The sequence below is a fragment of the Diadema antillarum genome, unplaced genomic scaffold (assembly GCF_040938485.1).
Source record: "Diadema antillarum isolate AM-2024a unplaced genomic scaffold, OU_Dant_1.0 scf00000045, whole genome shotgun sequence".
Lineage (NCBI taxonomy): Eukaryota > Metazoa > Echinodermata > Echinoidea > Diadematoida > Diadematidae > Diadema > Diadema antillarum.
The window spans coordinates 3274490-3301177 of record NW_027270934.1 but is presented as its reverse complement, the minus strand read 5'-3'; the positions used below and the strand labels follow the sequence as shown (position 1 = coordinate 3301177).

The window sequence follows — 26688 nt, the reverse complement described above, 5'->3', positions numbered from 1 at the left end:
TGTATTGTGACGTATATGTTTTATGTATTTGTTGAAATGTGAAATATGGAACAATAAAAAACAAAACAAAACAAACAAACACCATTCTCAATTTGGACATATGAATACGGTGACGAGTGTGCTAATTCTATAAAACTATGTGACGTGACGTGAAGTCGATGTCTAGGGTGTGGATATTACAGGTGATGAAGCTTGAAAAGAAAAATGCTTTATCTGGCTATATAACGAGAAAGGTAAAGTCCAGAAATGGTAGAAGGAAATTTTTCATGAGCGGCTGAGGTCAAAGGAAAAGCACTGGTTTGTCTCTTTTTGTCTTCATAAAGGTTTTATTTACCATTGAGAGCAGTGATTTAAAGATGTTCGAGTTATCACATTTGGTGCATATGTATAGGCATAAGTCAGTTGTATTACAAAACATCCTATCACATAAAAAAATCGCAATAAAGCCTAAAATATAAGGAGATATCACTATTTTATCTCAATAAACCATGCATTCAACTGTAGACGGTTTAATATACTAGTAACAATTTTATCTTAACTATTGTTCACATTTCATATACATGTAGTTAACAATACTTACATTGATTATAGGCCTACTGATAAACATTTTAACATTAGTTTCTATCCCTAACCCAAATATCAGGATTATTTGCAAGCACTAAAACTGAGTGCTTCATTCATCTATGTACAAATGGCAAACAACGCCTTTAAAGTACAAATGATAGCAAAGTTGAAAAAAAAATCGTGATATCGTTTATTGAAATTGTAGAATGTTTACATACTGTAAAGGCATATATCTTGTTCTGTCGGATCCCTGCTTCACAGTATGTAGCCAGTATGGGGTGTTTGATTTCGCTAATGAGGTATACTGAAATGTCGCGTCGTAATACTGGTATCAATTAATCCAGTCCTCCTTCCCTTTTATTGTCTTATCATTATCTCTCAAATATTTGTAGACTCTTACCTTGAGATCGGGCCCATCAGAAATCAAGAGGCAGTGTTAAAGGGGACTTTGATGCAACACATAGTGTGTTTGATTAGTTTGAAGTATCATAGGTTATCAGAAAGCTCATCAAACAAAAGGAGGAGGTGACACGACATTTGCTCCTGCAACAGATGTTCCCGTCTTATTTTCGTCAAGGACTTTAATAATCATAGGATTGGGGTTAGGGTTATGATATGGTTTTATATGTAGTTGATGTGAGGATTAGGATTGAGGTTAGGGTTAAGTTTGTGGGTAGTTTTTATGTTTGCCTCAGCTGCAGATATTTCATGGGAGCAAATGTCATGGAAACGAGGAGGCACGTAGTTCCTTTTTTTTTCTGATGAGACTCCTTCACGTCTCCTAACTGACAAGTTTGTAACTATGATTGTATAGTTTGTGAGATTAGAAAGAAACAAAAGAAGCTCAGGGCCTCAACAAGCAAGGAACTAAGTGCGAGTCTGTGCTGTTAGCACGTTCTTCCGGTGTAGGGAATTTCCCTCCTTTTTATCGTCCCATTTTAAGTGTCTTTACCATACTTTGGGAGGCAAGTCGTTCATACCAGTTTTATAGCATAACCAGCAGACAAGTGTATAGATTATTAATGAATATTCATATTGACTTGATTTCATTCACCTTCTAACCACCAATTGTATGTTAGAATTACATGTTATGCATGTATACCATACATACAGTGTAGGCCTACTACCTGAATGCATCAAAATCTACACATAAATACTGTACTTCAGCAGTTGAACTTATGAATGTAAGCAAGATCTTTTTGTTCCGTATACTGCTGTATATATCCCCTTTCTGTGCAACATTCTCCCAGTTGAATAGATTTCATTTTCATCTTCTTGGTACGTTTTTATTGCTTTGTTAGCTTTTTTGTTTTGTTTTGTTTTCAAAAAAAGTAAGATCTGCGTCCAGTCATGCCAAACCAGCGTGTGATCATCGCCGTGGGAGTCAGCACGGCTCTTGCCGTGGGCATCGGAGTCGGCGTTCTCATCGGCTGGTTTTCGGGTCCCGATCGGGTGCCGAGCTCGTACGAAATGGCACGAAGGCCGCCAGACGAGAGCGTCTCGACATCTATCATGAACGAGATGAACGAGGAAAGCGTGAGAAACACACTAATGTAAGTGTATGTATTAATACATAGACAATCTGTATAATTTATACAAGGTTCGACATTAGCCGGGTGTCCGGGTGGCCGCCCCCACTACCAAAGAATTGGCGTCGGGCCACATATTTTGTTTTCCCGGTTAATAAATTAGGATTGATAGTAGAATGTTATTTTCACTTTTATTTCTGGCCAACAAAACTTCGAATTTGGAGACTTTAGTGACTCGAATGGGCCACCAGACAAAATAAACAAACAAACAAAGAATTCGTCTGTACCCTTTTTATTACATAATGTTGTCTATTTTGAGTAGGCCTACATCCCAGAGCAATATAAAGGCAGTGCTCACTAACATCTTCTACTGGGGAAACAGTGTCAGAGTCGGTTTAAAAACCCCATAATACAAAAATAATGTCAACAAATATTCATTTGAGGTGCAATGGGAAGGTAGAACCTCACTCCCTCAGAAGATGAACAACAAGAACAAAACATTAAACAGAAAACTTACCGTCACTTTTCTGCCGCCCATGTTTTACAAGGGTCATTATGTTGATCATTAATTCTTTCATTTACCATTAATGGGAAATAAAATTCATATTAATATGCAAACATATGAACATCAAATACTACATTGTATTAAATGGTGATCATTGCAGAATTTAATTTGAATAAAATATGTTTGGTAGGTAATAGGGAATGAAATCATGAATATAGATGACGTCCCTCATTTCAATTCATGTTATTTTACATTGGTCCTATTTTAAGGGTGCTATTGGTTATTTTACTTTCTACGTGTACTCTTTGGGTGCACTTGCCAGTTGTGTGAACGAAGTGACGTAAATCGATGTCTATTCACGAACAGGGAGCTCACACGAGATCCGCACGTGGCAGGAACACCACAGAACTACAAACTTGCCGTAGACATCAAGCAGTTGTGGAGCGACTATGGATTTGAAGCGACTATTCACACTTACAATGTTCTACTGTCGTTTCCCTCCACGGTTCAAGGTGAAAACAACACGGTGAGCAAAAGAATTGCATCTGCGTAATACCCCCATTCCACAGAGATTTGTTGTCATCGGCCACTCATCGGAAGCAAAGTTTAGTTGCTTCTGTCCACCCACAGAAGTAAATCAGATCGCAGTCTGATGATTCCAACTTGGTTGGTCGACTCGGATCACCCCTCGACATGCCTGACACTGACCTGATAGTCGACCAACACGAGACGGATCCATCGGACTGCGATTCGATACGTTTTGGTGGGTGGCCGGAAACTATGAATTTTGCTTGCGATGAGTGACTGGTGACCGATAAGAAAAAAAACAATTATCTGATGTGAAATGGAGTTTACCAGGAATTATTCAATTCAATTCAATTCGGTTCAATTCATTTATTTTCATTCTTCTTTTTTTCTTTCAACGAAAACATAACACAAGATAAATCAGGTATTACATCATAAACAAAAAAACATTTGCCTTTGCAATAAATAAATGATATCGATAATCATAAGAGCGCATACTGGCAAATAAAATAATACAAAGTCATGCTTCAGTTGAAAAAAAAAAGGAAGAAAGAATAGTAAGGTCCACTAGAAAGCAAAGCTTGTAGATTGTGAACCACTCATAAAACTTATGAATTACTTATTTACAAACACTTGTGACAAATATGATATAGGCCTACGACAGGACGGGACAAAACAGAAGAAACACAACAACATGACACAACTTGCCAGAATAGATGAAAAGTATGGAAGGAAAGAAAGAAAAAGAGAGAATGAGAGAATGAGAGAATGCCTACACGCTGAACAAGGGAAATGGAACAGGGGATGGTAGAGAATGTGCTTCATAGAGTTGGCGCTGCATGCAGCTGTGCATGGATTGTAATGGCTACTTCTTTACGTAATAATGAATTCAGTGATTGAATGATTGGTGGGTGGATGATGAACCCTGAGGTTGACGAAACCTATAGCTAAGGAAAAAAAAAACATATCAGAGAGGATTTAATAGAAAAGATTTCACCTTGCGCTTAAAAGAATACAAAGATGGGGAATTGTTTATTTCACAGCTCAGTGAGTTCCAGAATCTAGGACCGGTATATATAAATGTATTCTGAGCCAATAAAGTTCTCAGGAGGGGTAAATGAAACTCATTAGATTGTCTAGTGGGATAATCATGAAAGACTGGTTCCGTGGGACCACTGAATTGAAAATACTGGGAAGTGTATTTACATTGCAATTAAACATAAAGTGACCAAGTTGAAAAAAATACAAATCTTTAATTTTCAAAATCTTATATTTAGTAAATAATGGCTCTGTATGGGAATATGGCGGGACGCCACAAATAATACGAATAACTGTTTTTTGTAATAACAGTAGTTTATCTAGTAAGTTTGATGGGCACTACCCCACGCTAGGAGTCCGTAATTAAGATAAGGTAAAATTAGAGAAAAATACAACGTCAACTAAGAGGACAATGGAATATGAAACTTGAGTCTATTAATAATACCAATATTGCTTGAAGTTATTGTACTAATGTTTGTAATATGAGGCCTCCACGAAAGTTTATCGTCCACTGTGATACCAAGGAATTTTATATGAGAAACTCGTTCTAACAGAGTGTCATCAAAAGCAATACCTGTGCCTAAATCTTCTAAAGAATTACTAAAAAGCATATACTTCGTTTTCTGGAGATTAAGTGATAATTTATTAGCTCTTATCCACTGAGTTACTTTTTTCAATTCGGAATTAACGATGCGTACAAGAGTATCTGGATTTTGGTGAGAAAAGAAAATATTTGAATCGTCAGCAAAAACTATAAATGAGAGTATGTCAGATGATCTGCAAAAGTCATTAATATAAATGATAAAAAGTAAAGGTCCTAATAAACTACCCTGTGGGACGCCACATTTAATGAATTCTAAACTCGAGCTGTACTCGTTCAGAGATACATATTGTTTTCGGTTTTGTAGGTAACTCCTGAACCACTCCAAGGTCTTCCCGCGTATTCCATAATGAGACACTTTATGAAGTAATATTTCATGATGAATTGTATCGAAGGCCTTGGAGAAGTCCTGGAAGATACCAATAAGATGAGAATGATTATCTATAGTATGCGCAGCGTGGTCAATAAACTTTAAAAGAGCATGAATGGTGCTATGTTTCTGACGAAACCCAAATTGAGAATTTGTAAAAACATTATGCAAATTCAGAAAATTAATTGTTTTTGTAAATATAAATTTTTCCAATATTTTAGATAAAGATGAAAGCAAAGAAATAGGTCTATAACTACATATATCAGAATCATCTCCTTTTTTGAATAAAGGGAAAACCTTAGCTATTTTCATAAAATCAGGAAAAACACCACTTGATAAGGATTTATTGAACATATATGAAAGTGGGTCAGCAATTGAAGATATAATTCCCTGTAAGATAAAATTACTGATATCGTCATAACCGGCACTTCGCTTGTTATTCATTGCGGTAACAATATCTATTATTTCATATTTTGTTGTTGGAACGAAAAAAAAAAAATAGAACTGGAATTAGATTGACCTAAGAATTTAGAAAAATGTATATTTGACTGCGGTATTTTTTTCTGCCAAATTCTCTCCAATCATTGAAAAATAAGAGTTAAAAATATTAACTGTATCATTGAGATCTTCAAAAACTTTATTATCATGTAATATTTTCTCTTTTCCAACCGTATAATCTTCGTTAAAATGTTTTTAAACGAAGTGTATTTATTTTTTGGCTTCTCAGTTGTTGTTTTTTTTCATGTTGAATTTATAATATGACCTATTTTTCCTATTTATTGAACAAAGAAGAGATTTTGTAATCCATGGTAATTTGGGGGAAGTTTTTTAATTAACTGACTTTTGTTTTAATCTGGGAATATTTTCATCTAAATATATATTAATTATCCCTGAAAAATTCTCAAACGATGCATTTATATCATCATTATCATAAACACTAGACCAATCAGCCCTATCTAAGTTAGCACCAAGGCTAACAAAATTTTTTGGTGTAGCTTTACGTCTGGATGAAGAAGAATGAAACTTATCAACACAGTGTTTAACCCTATTAAGCCCAAGCTATTTTGACCCCTCGCATGCCCAAGGGGGGGGGGGGGGGGGGGGGCACATTGTGCCCCCCCCCCTATATAACTTTTTTATTATTTGATGTATTGTTGTCATATTTGGCACACAGGTAGAGCAACTTGTACTCTACATGACCGTACATTTGAATTTTTTCAAGGTCACCCATGGAGGGCGCTATTTACCAAAATATAAAGAAATACATAGGAAATATGCTAAAAACATGATTTTTCTGTATAATTTCTTTATCCCCATTATATATGTCTTATTATAGACCAATCATTTTCATATTTGCAACAAATGATAAGCAAGTGAAATCTTATTATTTGTTATGGTTCAAATTTCTCAAGGTCACCACATGGGGGCGCTATTCATATCAACATGGTGATACATTATGAGACCTGAGATGAAATGTTTGGGATGGGTACATGTATACTTATGACATTTCATATTTGCATAACAGTGGAATTTTGAGATGGCAAAATGATAATACGATAAACTTATGATATTAGAGGCATAACTTGGGTGAAGGAATCGAAATAACTTAAAATAGAAGGGCAATCCTTACAAAATATTATCATTTTCAATTATCTCTATTATATCTATTGTTTTATGCCTTTGCCATATAAAAAACAAAGGAAATAATAAGAAAAAACTATCCAGGACGATAATAACTTCAAATTTGTCTCCTTCAACAAATTTCAGCCAAGAAACACCCATTTCATATACTGTAATGCTGTTAAATGGAATGGGAACAGAAAAAAAAAAAGCAAAATCTGACTGACATGGTTGTCAGTATATGGTTGCCATGGCAACAAGCAACATCAAATATAGCTAAATTATATATCAAAATGTTTGCAATAAGATTTTAGGAAAAGTCACCAAATTTGGTTGAAATCGGATTAAGGGTGAAGGAGTGGCAAATGAAAATCTGGTAGGGGGGCACAATGTGCCCCCCCCCCCCCCCTTGGGCTTTATAGGGTTAAGGTCAAAACATGCTATAATGGGGAAATGATCAATAATATCAGATAAAATCATAGAAGAATTTAAAATCTGCACAGAATTAGCAAAAATATTATCAAGGAGGGTGGCGGAATGATTTGTAACACGAGTTGGCTTCGAAATTATCGCTGGTGCCTCAACACCTCGGTTGATGAACTTTTGATAGGCGCTAATCGAGTCGAGCGATAATGTCCATCTCCTCTGATTTTGATACAACAATGATTCGTTGTTTTCTGCTATCAATTGCAGCAAATTCTCTGTAATTGTAATGCTGCAATGATAGATAATGTAATGCAATGATAGATAATGTGAGATAATGTGAGATTGCTTGTTGGATTGTCAAAAAGAAATCAGAGAACTCTAGAAATGCTTGCTCTCATTGGACATTGTTCGAGAAAAACGTTTGTTCTAAAGAAATCACGTGGTTTTGACTCCACAGAGAGGTAAAACGTTGGGGGGTCGGGCCCCCTAACACCGCGGACGCTCTCTAACTGTACAACTAAATTATTTGAACAAACATGATTAGTTGAAAAAAACGGACTTTCCTTTTCTCTATTAATATGTATTATCATTTTCTTCCGGCGCTTTCACATGAACACATCATTTGACGTTCCGAAAACTTGACAGTTATAAGATTTGGGGGAAAAAAGTTGTACAAAACATTTCGAGGAAGGGCAAAAAGCTGTAAGGGGAATAGTGCATGATAGACACAATGTCGCGGGAGGGGTGAGGGTAGCACAGTCTGCGACGAACTAATACCCCCATCCCACAGAGATTTTTTCTCATCGGTCACTCCTCGGAAGCAAAATTTATCGCTTCCGGCCACCCATCGAAGTGTATCGGATCATAGTCCGATGAATCCGCCTTATGTTGGTCGCCTATCAGGTCTGTGTCAGACATGTCGGGTCGTGATCCGATGGGGATCCCGCAACGCACGTCTCATCCGATAGTCTGCCAACCGCACCACACGTCTCACCCGATAGACTGCCAACAGAGTCGGATTCATACACTTTGCTTCCGATGAGTGAACAATGAAGAAATAATCATTGTGGAATGAGAATATTACAAACGGGTACACGCAGCATTCGAAACCCGCTAAAACGATGACTTTATCTAAATGACGGTTATTATTATTCATGATTTGACAATTGAGAGGTAAAATTCACAATAAAGGCAAAGATTGCAATCTTTTAATATTGAGACAATGGCTTTTCATGTTTTGTTACTACTATACAGACTGGCTCTTTTTTTTTCTTTTTTTTTTCTTTTAACAGATTGAAATAGTTGCACCGAACGGCACTGCCGTGTTCACCTGTCAGCTTTACGAGGAGAGGTTGGACGATATATCAAGGGAGAAGTCGGATGAAATCCTACCTCCTTTCAATGCTTACTCGGCGAACGGAACATTCACTGTAAGTTTGCCGCACCTCAATGGTGCTACCACCTCTCAGCACTCGATGGTCAGTGACGAATCATAGAATTAAGAATTATGCTCGTATTAGCTGCTACCTCCTGAACACTGTATGCTATTGCTTTTCATCCCTTTTCTTCTCTTCCTTCTACTTTTTCTATTTTCCTGTTAGGGTACCCCCTTATTCTAATCCCTTATTTCTTCTTCTTTTTTGGCTGTCCTTTCATATCCACCCTTTTCAGTCAAATGGCATGAAAAAGATTGTACTTGAGAGTTTCATGTTATCAATGCTTGTGTGTTCCTTTAGTTAAAGAAATAATAAGAAGTTAAAATATGTCTAGAGACCGTTGTCCATGTCAAGGGACATGCTTATCGATAACGGTCTCCTCCCTTTGTATACTAAAAGATCTGTAATGAAATATATGTGGTATTCACATTATTATAATATTTGTAGTGATAACTCTTGTTTATATTATCATGACTATTATCATGAATCAACGCACACTATAAATTGTGGAAAACTCCCCCTTGAAGGCAACTTCTCTCTACTCCTGATTGGTTTTTGCCCCGTATCTGTAATGATAGCGTCGCATTTTGTTCAAATCGACTTTAAATATAACTTCTTTTTTTCCGACAGGGCGATTTGATGTATGTCAACTACGCCAGGATAGAGGACTTTCAAGAGTTGGAAGACCTTGGGTACAGCGTCTCTGGACGTATAGCTATTGCACGATATGGCAAGATATACCGGGGCGATAAGGTAAATACAAGATCAAAGGAAAAACGCACAATATTGAACTCGCTTTTTATTTTCGGTCACAGCATTTATCCTCTCGATCACCTTGTGTTGTATTTGAAGATTATGATTGTTCAAACTAAGACTGACTTGTGATAACGACATCTTTACAAATGTGGACTTAATTTGTGCAATTTTTCTTGAGCTCCTTTACACTTTCTTTATAGTTTCTATATTTATCGGCCATGAAGGTAAGGTACAGTAATACTTTTTATGGGTTATTAAATCCTTAGGTAAGAACAGATGGCGCTACGAGATTTCCAATGAATCACAAGCAGTAAGATCTGACTACTCAGTTTCACTTACTCCGGTTTAATGTAGATTGCTCATGGATAATTGAGCGAAATCTGGAGATGTTCCATTTCCAGCATCTGGGATAAATCATTGCTGCGGACGATTGTCCGAATCCTTTAAAAGCAAGTTCAGAATTATCAGAATTCCATTCCAGCCTATATACTATTTGTCTTTCAGCTGCCCACTAATTTCCAAACAACAAAGCGAAAGAAAAAAAATCACAGTTTCCCCTTTTTAAAACGCTACTAGGCTTTAGGATTCGGGAAAGAAGTTAATCAAAATATCAAGCCGAGATTTTGAAGTATAATTGAAAAATTTTGATAACTATGATGCTGCTACTGCTGCTGCTGCTGCTGATGATGATAATGATAATAATCTTAACAATAATGATAACAATGGTTATAATAATGATTATGATAACAATTATAATGATAACAATCAGTCAAATTCTCTCAAACATTGCGATTTTCGACTCCAATGAATACAACTTTATCAGGGATATTACCTACTTGGAATAGCGGGCACTGTTTCCGCTGAATTACCTCGAATTGCGGCAACAATGTAATGATTGTCAGATTGCGGTAGATAGAAGACTAGTAAGACTAACCTAACTTCATGCGCCTGTTTTTATGGGTACATAAAACTCCTTAGAGGATCTAACTCTTTCTGTGCCGATGAGTCTGATGTGCAAGCCTATGGAAGGTAAATGAATATGGCATGCAAAGGGTTAAACAAGAAGATACAAACAGGAAGAAGAAAGCAGAAAATGCACGAATTGCTGAAAGCTTCCTTTCATGACAATGTTTTCGTAAGAGCTGGAATTCATCATTGCAAGCTGAACCCTGTTGGCACAGTGCATCCATTACGTGGCGATTTGCTACAGAAGATCCCATAGCGTTGTACTGTAGATGTCCGAATTTCGTTGTAAAGAAAGGCTTGGAGTAAATTGAATTGTCTTTACGAATGTCTTCCAAGGCAAAGTTCGCCGCACAGTACGGAGCTCTGGGCTTGATCCTGTATTCCGATCCTGCAGACTATGCCAAGTCGACTAATGGTCCGATACAGACGTATCCCGACGGTATTTTTCTCCCGGGCTCGGGAACACAGCGGGGAAGCTGTCTGGACGGCAACGGAGACCCGCTCACCCAGAGTTACCCAGCTGTAGGTAAGGTTAAGAAGAGGGCACCTGCCTTGATCAGTCAAAGAAGTATACATTTAATATATCGAGGGATATATTGGGAACTATTACTGTAGTTCCTCAATAGCATATTATGGAGTTGGTGTTTCGTTTTGTTCTAAATTTCAGGAGTGAAGCAGCTGATTCTTCTTTTTTTTTAATTCAAAACATCAAACAAACGAACAAACACGTTGTGGAAGATTCATAGGAGCCATTTGATCCATTTAGAAAGGTAATTAGGAGACGTATTGCTGCCCCTTGCAGTTGAATTGCTCGCGTTCGGAAGCGGGGTCATGGAATCCCATTGGGTCTTGCTGAGCAATATGTTAGCATGCCGTCCCTCTAGAGGCAAAACACTGTGTCCCCAAGTAGGATATACAGATGGAGATATACAGATCGTTCACGTAAACGATCCTGCTTCATTCATTAATCACAATGAGCGGGGTCATTTAACCCGATTATTGTTGCCCTCCCAAAGTTCACCAAGACTGGACCCAATAGAAGACGAGCTAGTGCAGCTGGATATTGTCCATTCAGCCGAATTTTACAGATGGAAAATAACAACAATGAACAACCCAAACTTTGTTAGGCCTATGTGAATTTCCAGTCGAATTACGTGATGATTAAAAAGTGAGTCATTATAAAAGCTGTATAATGAAAAAAAAAGTTATGTTCTTCATCCATTTCCTATTGAGAAGCCATGACGTTGGATAACGTTTGGTTCCCTTTCCAGAGAGTGCCTACCGTCTACCCGTGGAGGATTCTACCATGCTTCCCACGATCCCCATCCACCCTATTGGTTACGACGACGCCGCTCAGCTCTTGAGGTACTGACTCTCGAATCTCGTCATGCCAGAAGAAATGATGTGAAGTATTGTTAAATACACAAAATGTGAATGATAGTTATAATGAAACTGCTTCGCTTTAAATAGAATAAATCGTCTACAGGTTTGGTGACAAAAGTAATGATATCTTCTTTTATTTTAGAATTTATTGCGAAATTTCTGATGGTAGGGTGTTTTGGTGATACAACTGCCCTTCATTATAAATGCATCCTATGTGATAACTCGATCATTTTTTTTTTAATGACTGCTCCTAATGGTAAACAACACCTTTAGGTACAATTGGCTAATCTCTGAGAATTATAAGTCATGGGAACATAGCTGCACTCTTTTTGTGTCCATGCAACGGTTATTTACCTTCTGTCTTATCATCTGGGCATGATTTTGCCAGGACGGGGACATTAAAACCGTTCGACTTACATTTTCTATTGCTTGTTTGTTTTTTTATATTATTATTTTGATTATTGTAGTAAAATGGGCGGACCACAGGTTGTCTCTGAGTGGAGAGGTGACCTAGAGCTAACCTACAGATACGGGCCTGGCTTCAACGATTCGTACGAGAACATGTAAGTCCAAATTTGGACGTTTTGTATCAAATCTTTGTATTTCCCATATATACATGGATCTGGCAACAGATCAAGTCATAATTCTGAGTTGTGATAAAGGTGTTTTGTTTGTGTGTGTGTGTGTGAGAGAGAGAGAGAGAATGTGTGTGTGCCTGTGTGCGTTGTGTGTGCATCTATCATGTCCACGCCGAACAGGGACATGATAGTTTGTTTTAAGCAAACTATCATGTCCCTGTTTGGCGCGCATTTTGCGAGAATATACGTAATTATGTGCGTTAAAAAATAGGTCCAAAAAAGTCACAATGTAAGTTTGACATTATTTTGCACAATGTTTGTGTACAATGCAGTTTGTTTTTGAATAATGTTTTGTTTTGTTTTGTGAAAGTGAATTTTGTGATAATGAAATTGAACGAAATTCGAATAAAGAATAAAAAAGTCTATACCTGTGCGTATGTCATATTATATAAAGTGTATCAATATGACAGGCATTGATAAATCAATAATGTTTTGCCTTAACTCATTTGCTTCTTGTCTTCCTCTCCCACTTTCCTGCTATTTCCTTCATAACAACGTGTGTATAACATATTGGATTCTGTATCCGTCTGTATCATGTTTTTATCACAGGACGGTAAAGATGGCGATCTACACGAAAAACGAGATGGCCGATGGATGGGATGTGATTGGCGTGATACCGGGTGCAGTCGAGCCTGGTAATAAAGCGCTCATGTGTATCAATTTGTCTGAGATAGAGTGTGTGATTGCTGCTGCGTGGCAAGGCAGAACATTCGGAGTTATTTTTGCTAGTGTTTCGTTTGACGTTTGACGTATGTATATTGAACACACACACACACAGACACACACACACATAATATAGTGCCATTTTAGGTTTTTATCACATATAATTATATTATATATATGATATAATATTATATATATATATATATATATATATATATATATATAATATTGATAATTCACGTATTGTCTCCAATGTAACAAAGAATAAACCGGTAATGCAGTATTTCGCCAATATATATGAAAGAGTTGCTCAATAAACTCATTCTTTCTTATATATTGCAATTACCGGTATATTCTTCGTTATATATACATGTATATAATGAATCCAAGTTTCATTGTTATAATTTGACTGTTGTAACTTCAACGCTTATCAAATTTCTTCGTAAAACCTGCGTAGATATTCCATAAAGAAAGAAATAAAATCGTGTGAATTGAGGCGGATATTCCATAAATGAACACTTTAATGAGCTACTGCGGGCGTTTTACATTTCATCTCTTCCTTGTGATGTCATTTTTTTTTCTTTCTTTTAACAGATTGTAGAAGTGCTAGGATTTTGTCCACAGTGTATCTTACAGAGAGGAACACCTAAAGAAACAGTGTACTCTTTCAAAATAAATATCTCAGAAATTAATGATTGCCATAATCACTACATCATAACATTATTGGTCCCATTTCATTTTGTTTACTTTCTAAAAACAGATCGTTACATAATGATTGGTAACCATCGGGACGCCTGGGGATTTGGGGCCATCGACGCCGGGTCGGGAACAACGGCCATGCTTGAAATAAGTAGGGCGATGGGAGAACAGCTTAAACGAGGTAACTCCATTTAAACTATAATGTTGTTTTTTACGGTGCGTTTTTTTTTTTCGATTATAATAAAAAACAACAACCAAAAAGGAAACTTTCCGTCCCATGATGTTAGTATTTTGCCGTTTTTAAAATCGATTTACTGGCATGTTCGTTTGCTTTTCTAAATGCAGATCATCCTCAACTCAACGTCCGTAAACTGAATTTTGCTTTTCGCGTTTTCTTCCGTACAAACGTAATCGAAATCTGCCCCCATATGGTTACTTGTTCATGGCATCCAATGATTTTCTTACAATGACAACAACCTTAATAAAAAGTTTAAAAAATTATTACTGACCAGTGTAATATTGTGTTTGTCCTTGCTTTATAGACGTCCTTTCTTTGACCATAATTCTTATGTTTACATGAAGAGTAGTTTTCAACCCCAGGGGCTAACTTCTTTAAAAACATGTTCTTTTCCTTTGATCAAGTATAACCCTTCACAAATATATCGTGTGGTTGCATCGGAATTTTGCCAATTTGTCACACTCTTTCTTCTTTTCAAAATATTTTCTGGCAGATTGTAACTTTGGATACTTTATTCTAAAAACTTTGAAAGAAACAGACATACATTGCTTTAAATTGATTTTGGAGCTAGCTTTTAACACCTTACTTTGTCGAATACACAACTCTGATCGCACATAATATATACCATTTTGTTTATTTGTTTGTTTAGGTTGGACGCCCCGGAGGAGCATCATGTTTTGCAGCTGGGGAGCCGAAGAGCAGGGGTTGATCGGATCGACTGAATGGGTCGAGGTGAGCAAAATGAGGGAAAGGGGAACATAACAATATGTGTTTGTTGTGTGTTTCATTTTTCATCTAACATGATGGCTGGATGGCCCACATTCACACAGCTGCACATAGTTTTCAATGGGGTCCAATCGAATGTGAGGCGATATCACGGGATGTATGCACCCATGACAGCTCTTTTCGATGTATGAATGAGGCGGGACGTTTTACGACTGTTAGTTGTGACTCTCTCACATTCGCGACTTCGATGTTATGACGAGGGACAGAGTTCTTTGCCCCTCAAGGCAAGGGGTACTAGTATACAGTAATAACACACAACATAGCTCAATTAAACACTGCAGGAGCCCGATTCCTTTGCGTCTGGAGGCAAGCGCGCCATGTACCGACTGAGCCTAATCGCCGCCGTCGGTCGCCAATGAGAAATATGCAACGTTTTCACTGGCAGTGAAAATAGATAAATGTTATGACTTCTGTGTTCTTATTTTTCCCCTTACTATTCCCTGAAAATCTTTGGGATTTCTTGAATTGTCTGTTGTACTCCACTGGCCTGTATTGAATGCTACTTGAATGCTAACAAATGTGTATGTTCTAATTATTTTTTTTTTCGTAACAAAACAGACGCTTGTAATGATGTCATACAATGGTACCAATTATCATTTTGATAGGAATTTGCCAAGAACCTTGGAGTACGAGCAGTGGCTTATCTGAACTTAGACGTTTCAATGGACGGTGAGAAGGATTCATACTCTCTAAAAAAAATTCGAGTGAAAATATTCACTCTTGAAGGAGTGAATACAAAAAGGAGTGAATTTAGAGTGAAATTGGAGTGAATTTTGAGTGAAAATGAACTCTTATTGCAGTATTGGAGTGACCTCAGGGATCACTCCAAAATCTTCGAGTGATCCTTGAGGTCACTCAAAAACGAGTGAAAATGAACACTTTCACTCAAAATTCACTCCAATTTCACTCTAGATTCACTCTTTTTTGTATTCACTCCTTCTAGAGTGAATATTTTCACTCGAATTTTTTTAGAGAGTATGTCGCTACTTTCAAAGGAATTATCTACCTTTTGCACATGACACAAAACCTCAGCTTTAGTGCCGCAAAATAGTTTTAATATGTGCGTTAGGGATAGATACAACTAATGTTAGAACATCAATCAGTTTAGTAAATGTGACATACTGTTAAACGTAAAAAAATGTTAACAATAGCTATGATTTTTTTTTTCTAGAATAAACCGTCTATAGTTATGGTTTATCGAGAAAAATAGTGATATCTCCTTACACATTTCACATCGCCCTTTTAGGCTTTATTGTGAAATTTTTATACGGTAAGATGTTTTGTGATACATTTGACCTAACCATATGCATCAAAGGTGATAACTAAAACTTCTTTGTTATTGTCACTGAGCCCAATGATAAACAATACCTTTAGAATTGAAAAATTCCCTTCACGTTCTATTTTTTCTATCTCACGCTCTCTATGTGTCCATCACCGTCATTGTAGGCCTGTCGTGTTTCCAATATATTACAGGTTCAACCGGGAGATCGCTAATAAACTTTGTCTTCCCTTCGAAAAGTAAGATTAGGGCCAACTGTTACAACTTAGCCATGTTTATGCAAATTTAAACCCAACCTTTAAATTATATAACGTCCTATCTTCCAGGAACATACGTCCCTAGCATCTCAGCCACGCCAAACATGGAAACCTTGATATACGAATCAGCTAAAAAGGTTTGTATTGAATTCGTTCAATGTGCAGATAAAGCAAATCCTCTCCAAAATAGAAGTAACAGAAGTGACACTGGTCACTATCAATAACATCAACGACGTGTTCTATTACTATCGTCACATTTTTCTCCAATAAGTGTGAATTCACAAAATCTTCCTAAAAACATATCTTTGTTAAAATCTGTCTTGAATGTGAGATTCTTTCCTAAGAACATTTTCTGTATGCCGTGACACAACATGACATTTTCATTTCATAGAGTGTACTTCCATGGGACATAAAAATCGATGCATACGAACACTTATACCTAGGTTAGGTGAAAATCAAATCAAAATATTGAAATTGAACAAAGATTGTCAATATAAAACAACCAATAAAATGACAAGGATCTATTTAGGTGTTAAATAATTTACACTGCAACTTTGGGTTGGAGAGAATTGGATCTCTGGAGAAGAGAGATAGGTATTTTAACGCATTGCTGCACTGAGCTTAAAGGGATAGTACAGTATTGGTGGAGATGAAAATTGGGCTTTTAAATAATAATAATAATAATAATAATAATTGCATTTATATGGCGCTTCATACTGACGTTTCTAAGCGCACTTTGCTACTCATACAAATAGACTAGAAAACACAATAACATTAACAAAATTAACGTTAACAGTAACAAAAGAAGAAGAAAGAAAAGAAAAGAAAAATACATGTGATACAATGGTACAATAATTGATAACTGTGTGCGCCTCCAGAAAAAAAAAAATATTACAGCTGATTAAACAGGTGAGTTTTAAGAAGAATTTTAAATGATTCGACAGATGAGGCATTCTGAATATAAAGAGGAAGTTTATTCCAAAGAGTGGGAGCAATGGAAGAGAAGGCTCGGTCACCATAACGGGTTTTTGTACGTGGGCCATGAAGTAATTGGAGAGAGGAAGATGAACGGAGGGGTCTGGCAGAAGAGGAGGAGCGGAGAGAGACTAGGTTTTGAAGATATATGGGTGCAAGATTACGTGTGATTTTGTACGTCAGAAGTAGGATCTTGAAAGTAATACGGGAATGTACTGGAAGCCAATGGAGTGAGCGGAGAACAGGAGATATATGGTCATGTCTCCTACTAAGGGAGACTAATCTAGCGGCTGAATTTGGATACGTTGGAGAGGGGATATGTGAGAAAGAGGGAGGCCGGCAAGGAGGGAGTTGCAGTAGTCCAGATAGGAGGAGACGAAGGCATGGACGAGCCGCTCAGCTGATGATTGATCAAGCAGACGCCTGATCTTCCCTATTTTGAAAATACCCCATGATGCAGACTTACAAATGTTTGTGATATGGTGTTTAAGAGTTAAGTGTTTGTCCAAAGTAAAGCCAAGGTCTCTAACACAACTACAGAGACCTTAATAATCCCATCCCGAGTAGTTAGATCTGGTAGAGGAACTGTGCTCCTAAACTGTGAAGAGAAATGGATGAGTTCAGACTTGTCTTCGTTCAGACGGAGTCTGTTGGCAGTGGACCAGGTTTTGATGTCGTTGAGACATTCTCTCAGTGAATTAACAGCAGCAATCCTATCGCCAGGTGACATAGTTATGTAAATTTGAGTGTCGTCACCATATGTAAATTTGAGTGTCGTCAGCAATCTTTGCGAGATACCAAGAAAACGCTTATGATATAGTACAGAGCATACCATTTTAAGAGGAATTCAAAGTTTATTTGATGAAAATAGGGTTTGAAATGACTGTAACGTCCAAAAACAAAGTAAAACAAAGCCATCGTAACAAAGTGTGGGTCCCACACTTTATTAGAATTGCTCTTTTTGGATATCTCAGCCATTTTAAAACCAATTTTCATCAAATTAACATTGAATTCCTCATAGAATTACATGCTCTTTCATTCATTTCATAAGAGGTTTTTCATTATCTCACCAAAAAATGTTTGAAACCTGAAATTAGGTCTCAACCAAAACTGTATGATCCCTTTAAGTTCTTCCCAACCCAAATGCACTATTATGACGTTTCCTCTTTCCCTCCTGTCTTTCTTCTAAAACGTTTTCGTGGAATTGTTTTTCTCCTTGTTCTTCTTCCTCCTCCTCCTAATCCTCTTTTTTCCTCCTCTTTTTCTCCTATTCTGCCTCTTGTATTTCAATGGAATGACCACGCTGGTGCAATTGTATCAGGGATGTCATTAATTTGCCAGGTCAAATAAGACTGAATTCAATCACTTTTGCGTATACAAAGTGCATGTAGTCTCATATCTAAGTGTATTCAGGTAGTCGCTTCGTTCTACTAACTGACATTAATGCTTGTACGCGTTTACTATCCCTCAGATTCCAAACCCAGATCCGACACCTGACGAAGGGGAGGACACCCTCTACGACACATGGAAGGCGAGGCAGAGGCCGCTACCGGAGGGAGATCCCCTGTAAAGATGACATAATGTCTTGTATTTGTAGATTCGTGTTTTTATATTGCAATGTATTTTCTTTTATTTCAAATGTAATAGCAGCCACGCGTAAAGCAAATTTATCGATATTAGTTCCATAAACAATTTCGCCATTCATAGACCTGAAGAAAATGTATCCGTGGAAAGGCATACATGTACTTACTAATGCATACTGTTTTCGACAAGTAAAATATCTCAAAGAAAATGCATGAGGGAATTTTACAATCGAGTTTGCAAACACTGTTACGAATTGTGAGTACAGTACAATTGTTCACATCTTGTCCATGAACTCACCCTCACCCTCGAAGAATTCAGTTTATTGCCTGATGCATTCTAAAGGGCATGAAACTGTATTTCTTTTTAAAGATATTTTTAATTCTCTGTCCCATCTCGAGGCAGAATCGGAACGCTTGGATCCGGTTCGGATTACGCACCGTTCCTGCAGATCGCCGGGATCTCGGCCATGGATTTCACTTACACCTACGATAATGTGAGAAATAAATGATACTGATAGTATTTATATATCCGCAAGTAGCACATATAGAGATGCTTTGTCTGTAGCAACATTGTGTGATGCTAAGGGGGATAGTAAAAATCAGTGAGGCAGCTGAAATTGGTGCGACCTTGACGTAAAAAAAGCACTTTATCAACAGATATTGTATTGGTGATTGTCACAGTGTGACGTCAATGTAGGCGTTATTCATATTCTTCGCTATAGATTCAATAGAACTACCGCGCGTTGATTGGTCTTAAGTACTGTGAGTGAACGTGTAATGGAGGAAAATATCTATAAGAATCACGGTAATGTATGGAAAGCAATGAACACGGAGAGAGTCAATAGCATAGAAAATGAAATGTTGTGATTTCGGGCCTTTCTTTTTAAAAAACAAAACAAAACAAAACATGAAAATCTAATTTGACTGTTATACTCATGATTGAATTTTTAAAAATCGACATGTGGTAATAAAATTATATGACTATAATATTATGATACTTGTGAATTTCGAAGAATTACCTATCAGTCTATTGCAAAAACGGATGTTGCTGTAGAGTAGGATGAGTAGAAGAAAAGGACAAATCTCAACCTTTGAAGGCCTACCCATGTACTCCTGCTTACATTTTACCGTACTATAACATCTTTTGTTGGCCGCATTTTTTAATTCGACCCTTTTTGTCATTTTTTAATGATTTCTTTCAATACAAGGAAGAAACACCCGTCGCGTCATATCCGACGTATCACTCGGTGTACGAGACGTTTTACCTCGTGGACGAACTCTACCCGAACGCTTTCAAATACATCCTGGCTGCAGGCCGTCTTTACGCCGAGATCCTCCGCAGATTAGCGGACGACATCGTCCTGCCGTTGAACGTGGTAAGCTACGCCAAGGCCGTTGATGGCTACTGGGAGAGCCTTCGGGACGGTACCATAGGAGACCAAATGAGAACAGGAGGAATTAAGTTCGGTGAGCAGATGTTGAGATGTTTTAGGAAAAGTTCATAATATATAATAACTTTATAATGTTTCGATTGCAGCAATTACAGTGAATGAAGCACTGTTAGTAGAACCCATCACTAAGGTTAAAGAAAAGTCAGACAAGTTGTTCAAAAGTTATGAATTCTTAAACTTCAAGTGCTACCGCTACCAGATCTAGTTGAGGAGACTTGGACAGTTTGTGAAATCACTGCTGGACAACGAATAAAACAAAGTATAGAGATAATTCCCTACATTTCAATTTTTAAATGAAAAGTATACATGCCTTATTGTGGTTACTGGCACATGTATAGAGTATAGGCATATTGTTCCTCTGCTTTTTGAAAGAGGTAAGAGTACTCATTCATTTTGCTAGAAATGTAACATATTCTACATTTTTCCTCTCATTCTTTTAAATATTTTTTTTTTGCACATACCATGACGTTTCAAAGTGATAGTCTTCTTATTTATTCTAGCGATTGCTGCACCAAAACGTGTAATGATTCATTAACTTTTGAATGAATTGTCCAATTTACTTCAAACTTTCCCCGTGGTGTTATACTAATAACGCTGCATTCCCTCAATCAGCACATTGTTTGTCATTATGATAGGTGAACTTGTCCTGTAATGTGAAGCAACTGGTATTCTTTGGTTTGTTTGTTTGTTTGTTTGTATTTTTTTAATAGCAGAAAGGCAGACACGTATAAACTGTGAGGCACTCGCATCATACCAGTATCTGTATGTGTGCTTGTTTGTCTATATTGGTGTGTGTATGTTTGTGCATGTGTGTTCGTGTTTCAAAGAGGTGTATTAAAATTTAACGAAGAGACTCATCGTATCCGAGAATGACGTAAAATGACATGAAATATCATTAAAAATTGGCGTCTTTTCTCCATTACATTTTGTGCAATCTTTGTTTATACACAGATGCAAACAGATGCATTCTATTCGTAGAAAAGCTGAGTGTGAATGTGTGTGTGTGTGCGTGTGCGTGTGTGTGTGAAAATTTGTGAAAGAGAGAGAGCCATGGGAGATAACTTTGAAATGTTATGCGAAGTTAAAGGGAAGGTCATAATGACTTTATAGAAATGCTGTTACCCAGACACATTAACATGCAAACAATTGCAATTGTTATTCTAACAAGGAAAACGAAATACAACCAACTGGAAAACAAAAATATGGAGAGGGTATGTCAATTACACTTTGGCCCCTAACCAGTAGAGGGTTCCTTATTACACTACATACCGTGAACTATTAGTAGGACCTTTGCCTACATCACATTTATTTCAATCTTGATCGTACTTATCTGCTAGTTATATTTAAAAGGAAATCGTTCTGCAAAAGTTTGTGTATCCACAGTCTGATGGAATTAACACAAGCCTACTTACAGCATAGTTAGACACTCTGGAGCTCTGACTACTTTTGATTTTTTTAATTCCCTTTAACCCCTTATGGGTTCATGCAACCACACACACACACACACTTCACAGACTACATGGATTCTGCCGTTGCCAACTTCAGCTCTGCTGCCGATGCTTTCCGCGCACGTTTAGAGGGATTGGACACAAACGAGTGAGTACAACGGAGTTTACCTCTCTTTTTTAACATCATATTATCGACTGTGTTTTTTTCTTCGTTGTTCAGATTTCTATATCTAAAGGGCAAAGTCACGAATAAAAGGATAATTCGCTCATAGTCCCGAATTCACGAAGGTGGTACAATCTTTGTCCATGGTTTAAACCATGGACAAAGACCGTAGTTTTGTATGGGGCGCCATGGGGCGCCGAGTGCCGCATGGTCTATTTCGTTACGAAATGACTGATTTCGTAACCAAATAGGTCATGCGACACTTGGTGCCCCATACAAAACTACCGTCTTTGTCCATGGTTTATACCATGGACGAAGATTTGATCTGATTTGATTTGATTTATTGGTTTCTGTATCATCATTGTACATGTACATTCATGTTAATGCATAAACATGAGTTGTTCACAAACATTTTTTCTTCATTGTGTTTACACAATGTACAGCAAGACGTATAAGTAATGCAACAATGAATAATACAGTGGGGCTACAGCATAAGCGTGGCTTGATTTCCGTGTAAGCCCCGTACATAATATACATTTGAAAGAGAATAGGAGGGAGGGATGACTTGCATAGAGGTAGACTAGTTGAAAGGAGAAAGGGAAAGGAGAGGTCTGTCTGTTTTCATTAAAGGTTTATACAAAGTAAGTTCACCTGTATCACTGATTAGCAAGGCAGGACAAAATATTTTCTTGCCGAGGTACAGGTGAACAGTTACCACAGTTCATGGTCGGTTACATGCTTACGTAAAAGATTAAATGCGTCGATATTTCTGCGAACGAATTTCGTGCATAATACACTAACAATGACAATGAAATTACCGATATCCAGAAAGCAACATTGTCTTTACAGCTTTCCTAAAAGAGTACGTGGACATTAAACTTCGAATTTCAGAAGGAAGAGATTTCCAAACATCGGGCCCGATGTGTCTGACAGATTTCAGAGCCATCACTGATTTAGGATTATATAAATGAAACTTATCAGATTGTCTTGTGGGATAAGAATGTATGTCCTTGTTTAATTGAAATAGTGAGAAGAAAGAAGATTGCAACTGACCATTATGTATTAAAGCGAAACATAAAAAGTTTGTACCACCTTCGTGAATTCGGACCATTGTGTTCATTCTTTTTATTGTGTTACCACAAAACACTATAAACTAGAAGAGAGGCAATTGGAGGAGCAAGCCAGAGAAACCTTTAGGCAATAGTATATAGTTTAGACTGACCAAAGCTCCTATTTATGACAGCGAACCGTATCAGGGACGATCCTTGTCATGAAAGCGTATCTATACATGACGCACCATCTCCAAATGTAGCATTCGGTGTTCTCAAGCAAACCGTACAGCTCCACAAATGGAATTGCAGAATTCGCTATTCTTAATACATTGCTATGATGATTGAATTGTGAGCAATGAAAGCCTAGATTTAGGAAAATTAATCACGACAGGTTCTGTGTTGATCCATTTTCTCCATTTGCTTAATTTTCTACTCTTTTTTTAGAATCAAAAGCTGAGAAATCGTTATCTGACAGTATTGGTCAACAGTGAACGTGGGAATGGATAAATTGATATATTTTCTTCCTTTCAAAATGACCTTTTTTTTTCATGTGAGCAAAAATGATTCGTGTTAGTACTTTTATTTACATTTAACGCAATAGAAAATAATTCAATGTTAATAACGATTAAACATTGAAGAGCTAACTAGTGGCAGTTATCAGGCGGAGACAAAACTAGTATTGTTGTTCACCTTATTTCATACATTCGTGTCGGTGCTTGTTCTTGGAATGTAAAAATCTTCGACAGGCTGAATTCTTGGTTTATACATGATAGAGTAGCATGTGGATATCCGATCGGCTGCATGCCCTTATGTTTTTTTTAACTCGGCGAGTCGTTCAGGGAGTGGGCTTTGTTGTGATGCAGACCTGCCGCTGTAATTCGCTGGCATGAGGTTTGGCGACAGGTATAATACATAATGTTCTAGTTTTGAAGGTCAAGTTGCTATGGATTACTTACTTTTTTGTTACCTTGACAAAGTGTGCATTGTTTCTTTTTCTTTAAGATATCATTCGTGCATATATTGTATATTGTTTTCGACGAACGGTATTATCAGATGAATGACAGTCAAATTGGAAATTGACAATTTTACCACTTTGAATCATTTTTTTCTTTGATGGAAATAAATAAACTATTGAATTGAAGTGACTTGAATTGAATTGACTTGACTTGAATTGAATTGAATTGAGTAGATAAAATGACGAAGATTCATTGTATTCTGTACAAGGTGTCATTTCTCTTCTTTTCCAACAGTGTGCTGGCCGTCAGGAGAATAAACGATCAACTGATGTTTCTCGAGCGATCATTTATCGATCCGATGGGCCTCACGGGACGGCCAACTACTAAGTATGCTGAATGCTGGAACTGAATGTCTCCTTCACTATAATCATCACTGATTATGTTATTGATATGACTTCATTAGTAATGAAATCGACATATAGCTATCATCGTACTTCTTCTCGTTTGTTGATTTCGTTTGTAATTTCCTACTTCCGTCATTAATAGGCCTAATTACTGTTTATGAGAATGCAAACGTCAAACTCTGCTTTTTAGCAGTCTCTTCCATCTTTAATCAGTTTTGTTATTGTATTTCAATTGATAGTATTTTCCTTGATTACAATGTTGTATTGTTTTCGTGCAGTTACGTATATCGGAAAGGAAACAATTGAAATGAAGACCCTCTCTCTGTATTATGATATGCCCTAGTATTTAATTGTCAGACATTCCTCGGTGTGATATTGCCTGTGTGCATTCTTATTCCTTCCGCAGACACGTGGTATTTGCACCCAGCAGCAAAAACGCCTACGCTGGTGAAAAGTTTGCTGGCATCGTCGACGCAATGTTCGACATCGATCCCAACAACCCCGATCCCAACAAGTGGCAACTGGTCGAAAAAGAACTCTCTATCGTGACTTACCTGGTACAGTCAGCCGCTTACTCGCTCGGGGAGGATGGGAGATACGGGTCGTTTTAGTGTCTATCTCTCTTTTTTTTTTTTTGCTGTCTCTTATTGTTTCTTTCTTGGTACTTTTGTTGACCAATAATATCAATAAAACTAATATTATTAATAGTAGTAATAATAACAATGATAATAATGATATCATTATTTGTGTTTTTATTAATGTTATTAATACTTTATTGATAATGATAATGGTAGTAATGATAGCAATAATTGTTTTAACAATTATATTTATTAGTATTATTATCATTATCACTATTATTATCATCATTATCATCGTCATCATGAATTGAACAAAATATTAATAATATTGTTAATTTTTCCATACCTTAATCTGCAAAAAATTTTAGTGGTCGAAAACGGAAACCATAACAGAGAGAAAGAAAAATAATACATAAATAATTAAACAAATCAATGAATTTGAATAAGATGTTATCAACAGTTTGTATATAAGAAGAGTAACTTTTAGAGGGGAACTTTCAAAGAACTACGACATCTGTTCTTTTGTTACCTGTCTATGTACGTGATGCCTATCTGTCTTTTCTGCTCGTTCCTTCTAGACTTCTTCTAAGACTTTGTATAAAACTCTCTCATATAGGAGACCATAATCTATGCTATCGTCTAACACAATCCTTCTTCATTGACATCCATTCATAATTCTCTTTCCTTCGCTTTCTTGTTTCTCCGAATTAGTTTTAGCCGTGTTGTCAGCCAGTAGTGGTGCATAGTCGCAGTTGATATTAATGTGACCTTATGCAGTGTCAGGTGTTTAGCTAGTGGTAACAATATGAAATGCAGTTAATCAGAAGAAATTCGAGAGGACTTACACACCGACTACCGTAATTAATATATATATATATATATATATATATATATATATATATATATGTATATATATATATATATATATATATATATATATATGAAGAGTTATTGTTCAGAATTATGATTGCGGGTAAAACAGTCCTATTGTTCCCCGTTCTTTTCTCGTCGTAACCAAGTCGCTAAAGTTGTTCATACTTTATCAAGGCTTTTACACATGAAAAATCTAATATTCAGTGTAAAGAGAGGTATTCACATCAGAATGTTCCACTGTTCATATGCATAAATCTCTTTGGGGCCCTCATTACAAGTAGCCCTGTTAAAAGTGCAAATAATATTCTGTAGTTCAAGAAAGTAAATGCTTTCTAAGGAAATATGAAATTGAAACAGAAAAAAAATATGCTTATTCTGTCTTAATGATAAGCATGCCATGTTTGTGATTGGTGTTTAAATGTGAAGAACAAACAGAAAAAATAAAAATTGAAAATGAAGTACTCATTCATTCCACATAATTTCCTTTTCCGAAATTTCGCAATGTAAGAGAAAGCAAAAAAAGAAAGTTAATGAATAAATGCTTAACAATTCATGTCAGATGCAATGACAGTGCCTCCTGTTTCAAGTAGCTCCTTTAATGCAAGTTATGTATATTATATATATATATATATATATATATATATATATATATATATATATATCATTATTATTACTATTATTATTACTACGCAAAACAATTACTTTGGGGGACAAGCAAATGGTATAAGCACAAGCAAAGGGTTATGCGTATGGATTTAAGCAAGTGCTTGAGCTAGACCATTTGCTTGACGAGTTTGTGCTTTTGATTAAAGCAATTGCCTTATTGCTTGTTTTATGCATTCCGCCCAATGTCGTCCACAAATTCGTACACTCAAGTTCATAAAGCTACAATCAATTTAAATAGCAACTGCATACTATGTTAAATT

General features: G+C 36.7%; 1 protein-coding gene across 1 annotated transcript; it reads left to right on the top strand.

Annotated features, from left to right (window-relative positions):
* The first annotated feature begins 1914 nt into the window (after positions 1-1914).
* LOC139714314 (putative N-acetylated-alpha-linked acidic dipeptidase) lies at positions 1915-24922 on the top strand. The gene is made up of 18 exons (XM_071626030.1): positions 1915-2117; positions 2965-3124; positions 8471-8608; positions 9245-9367; positions 10673-10862; positions 11608-11701; positions 12187-12282; positions 12907-12992; positions 13781-13900; positions 14607-14689; positions 15349-15412; positions 16349-16416; positions 18726-18820; positions 19241-19331; positions 20046-20304; positions 21803-21884; positions 24202-24294; positions 24718-24922. Exons 1-18 carry the CDS (start codon positions 1915-1917, stop codon positions 24920-24922), a joined length of 2250 nt encoding a protein of 749 aa, XP_071482131.1.
* The last annotated feature ends 1766 nt before the right edge of the window (positions 24923-26688 follow it).

Excerpts from the sequence above, each read along its gene's own strand:
- LOC139714314 (XM_071626030.1), top strand. The coding sequence starts at position 1,915 with ATGCCAAACCAGCGTGTGATCATCGCCGTGGGAGTCAGCACGGCTCTT. Across the intron at positions 12,283-12,906 it reads AACGATTCGTACGAGAACAT|GACGGTAAAGATGGCGATCT; the intron begins GTAAGTCCAAAT and ends TTTTTATCACAG. Across the intron at positions 14,690-15,348 it reads GATCGACTGAATGGGTCGAG|GAATTTGCCAAGAACCTTGG; the intron begins GTGAGCAAAATG and ends TCATTTTGATAG.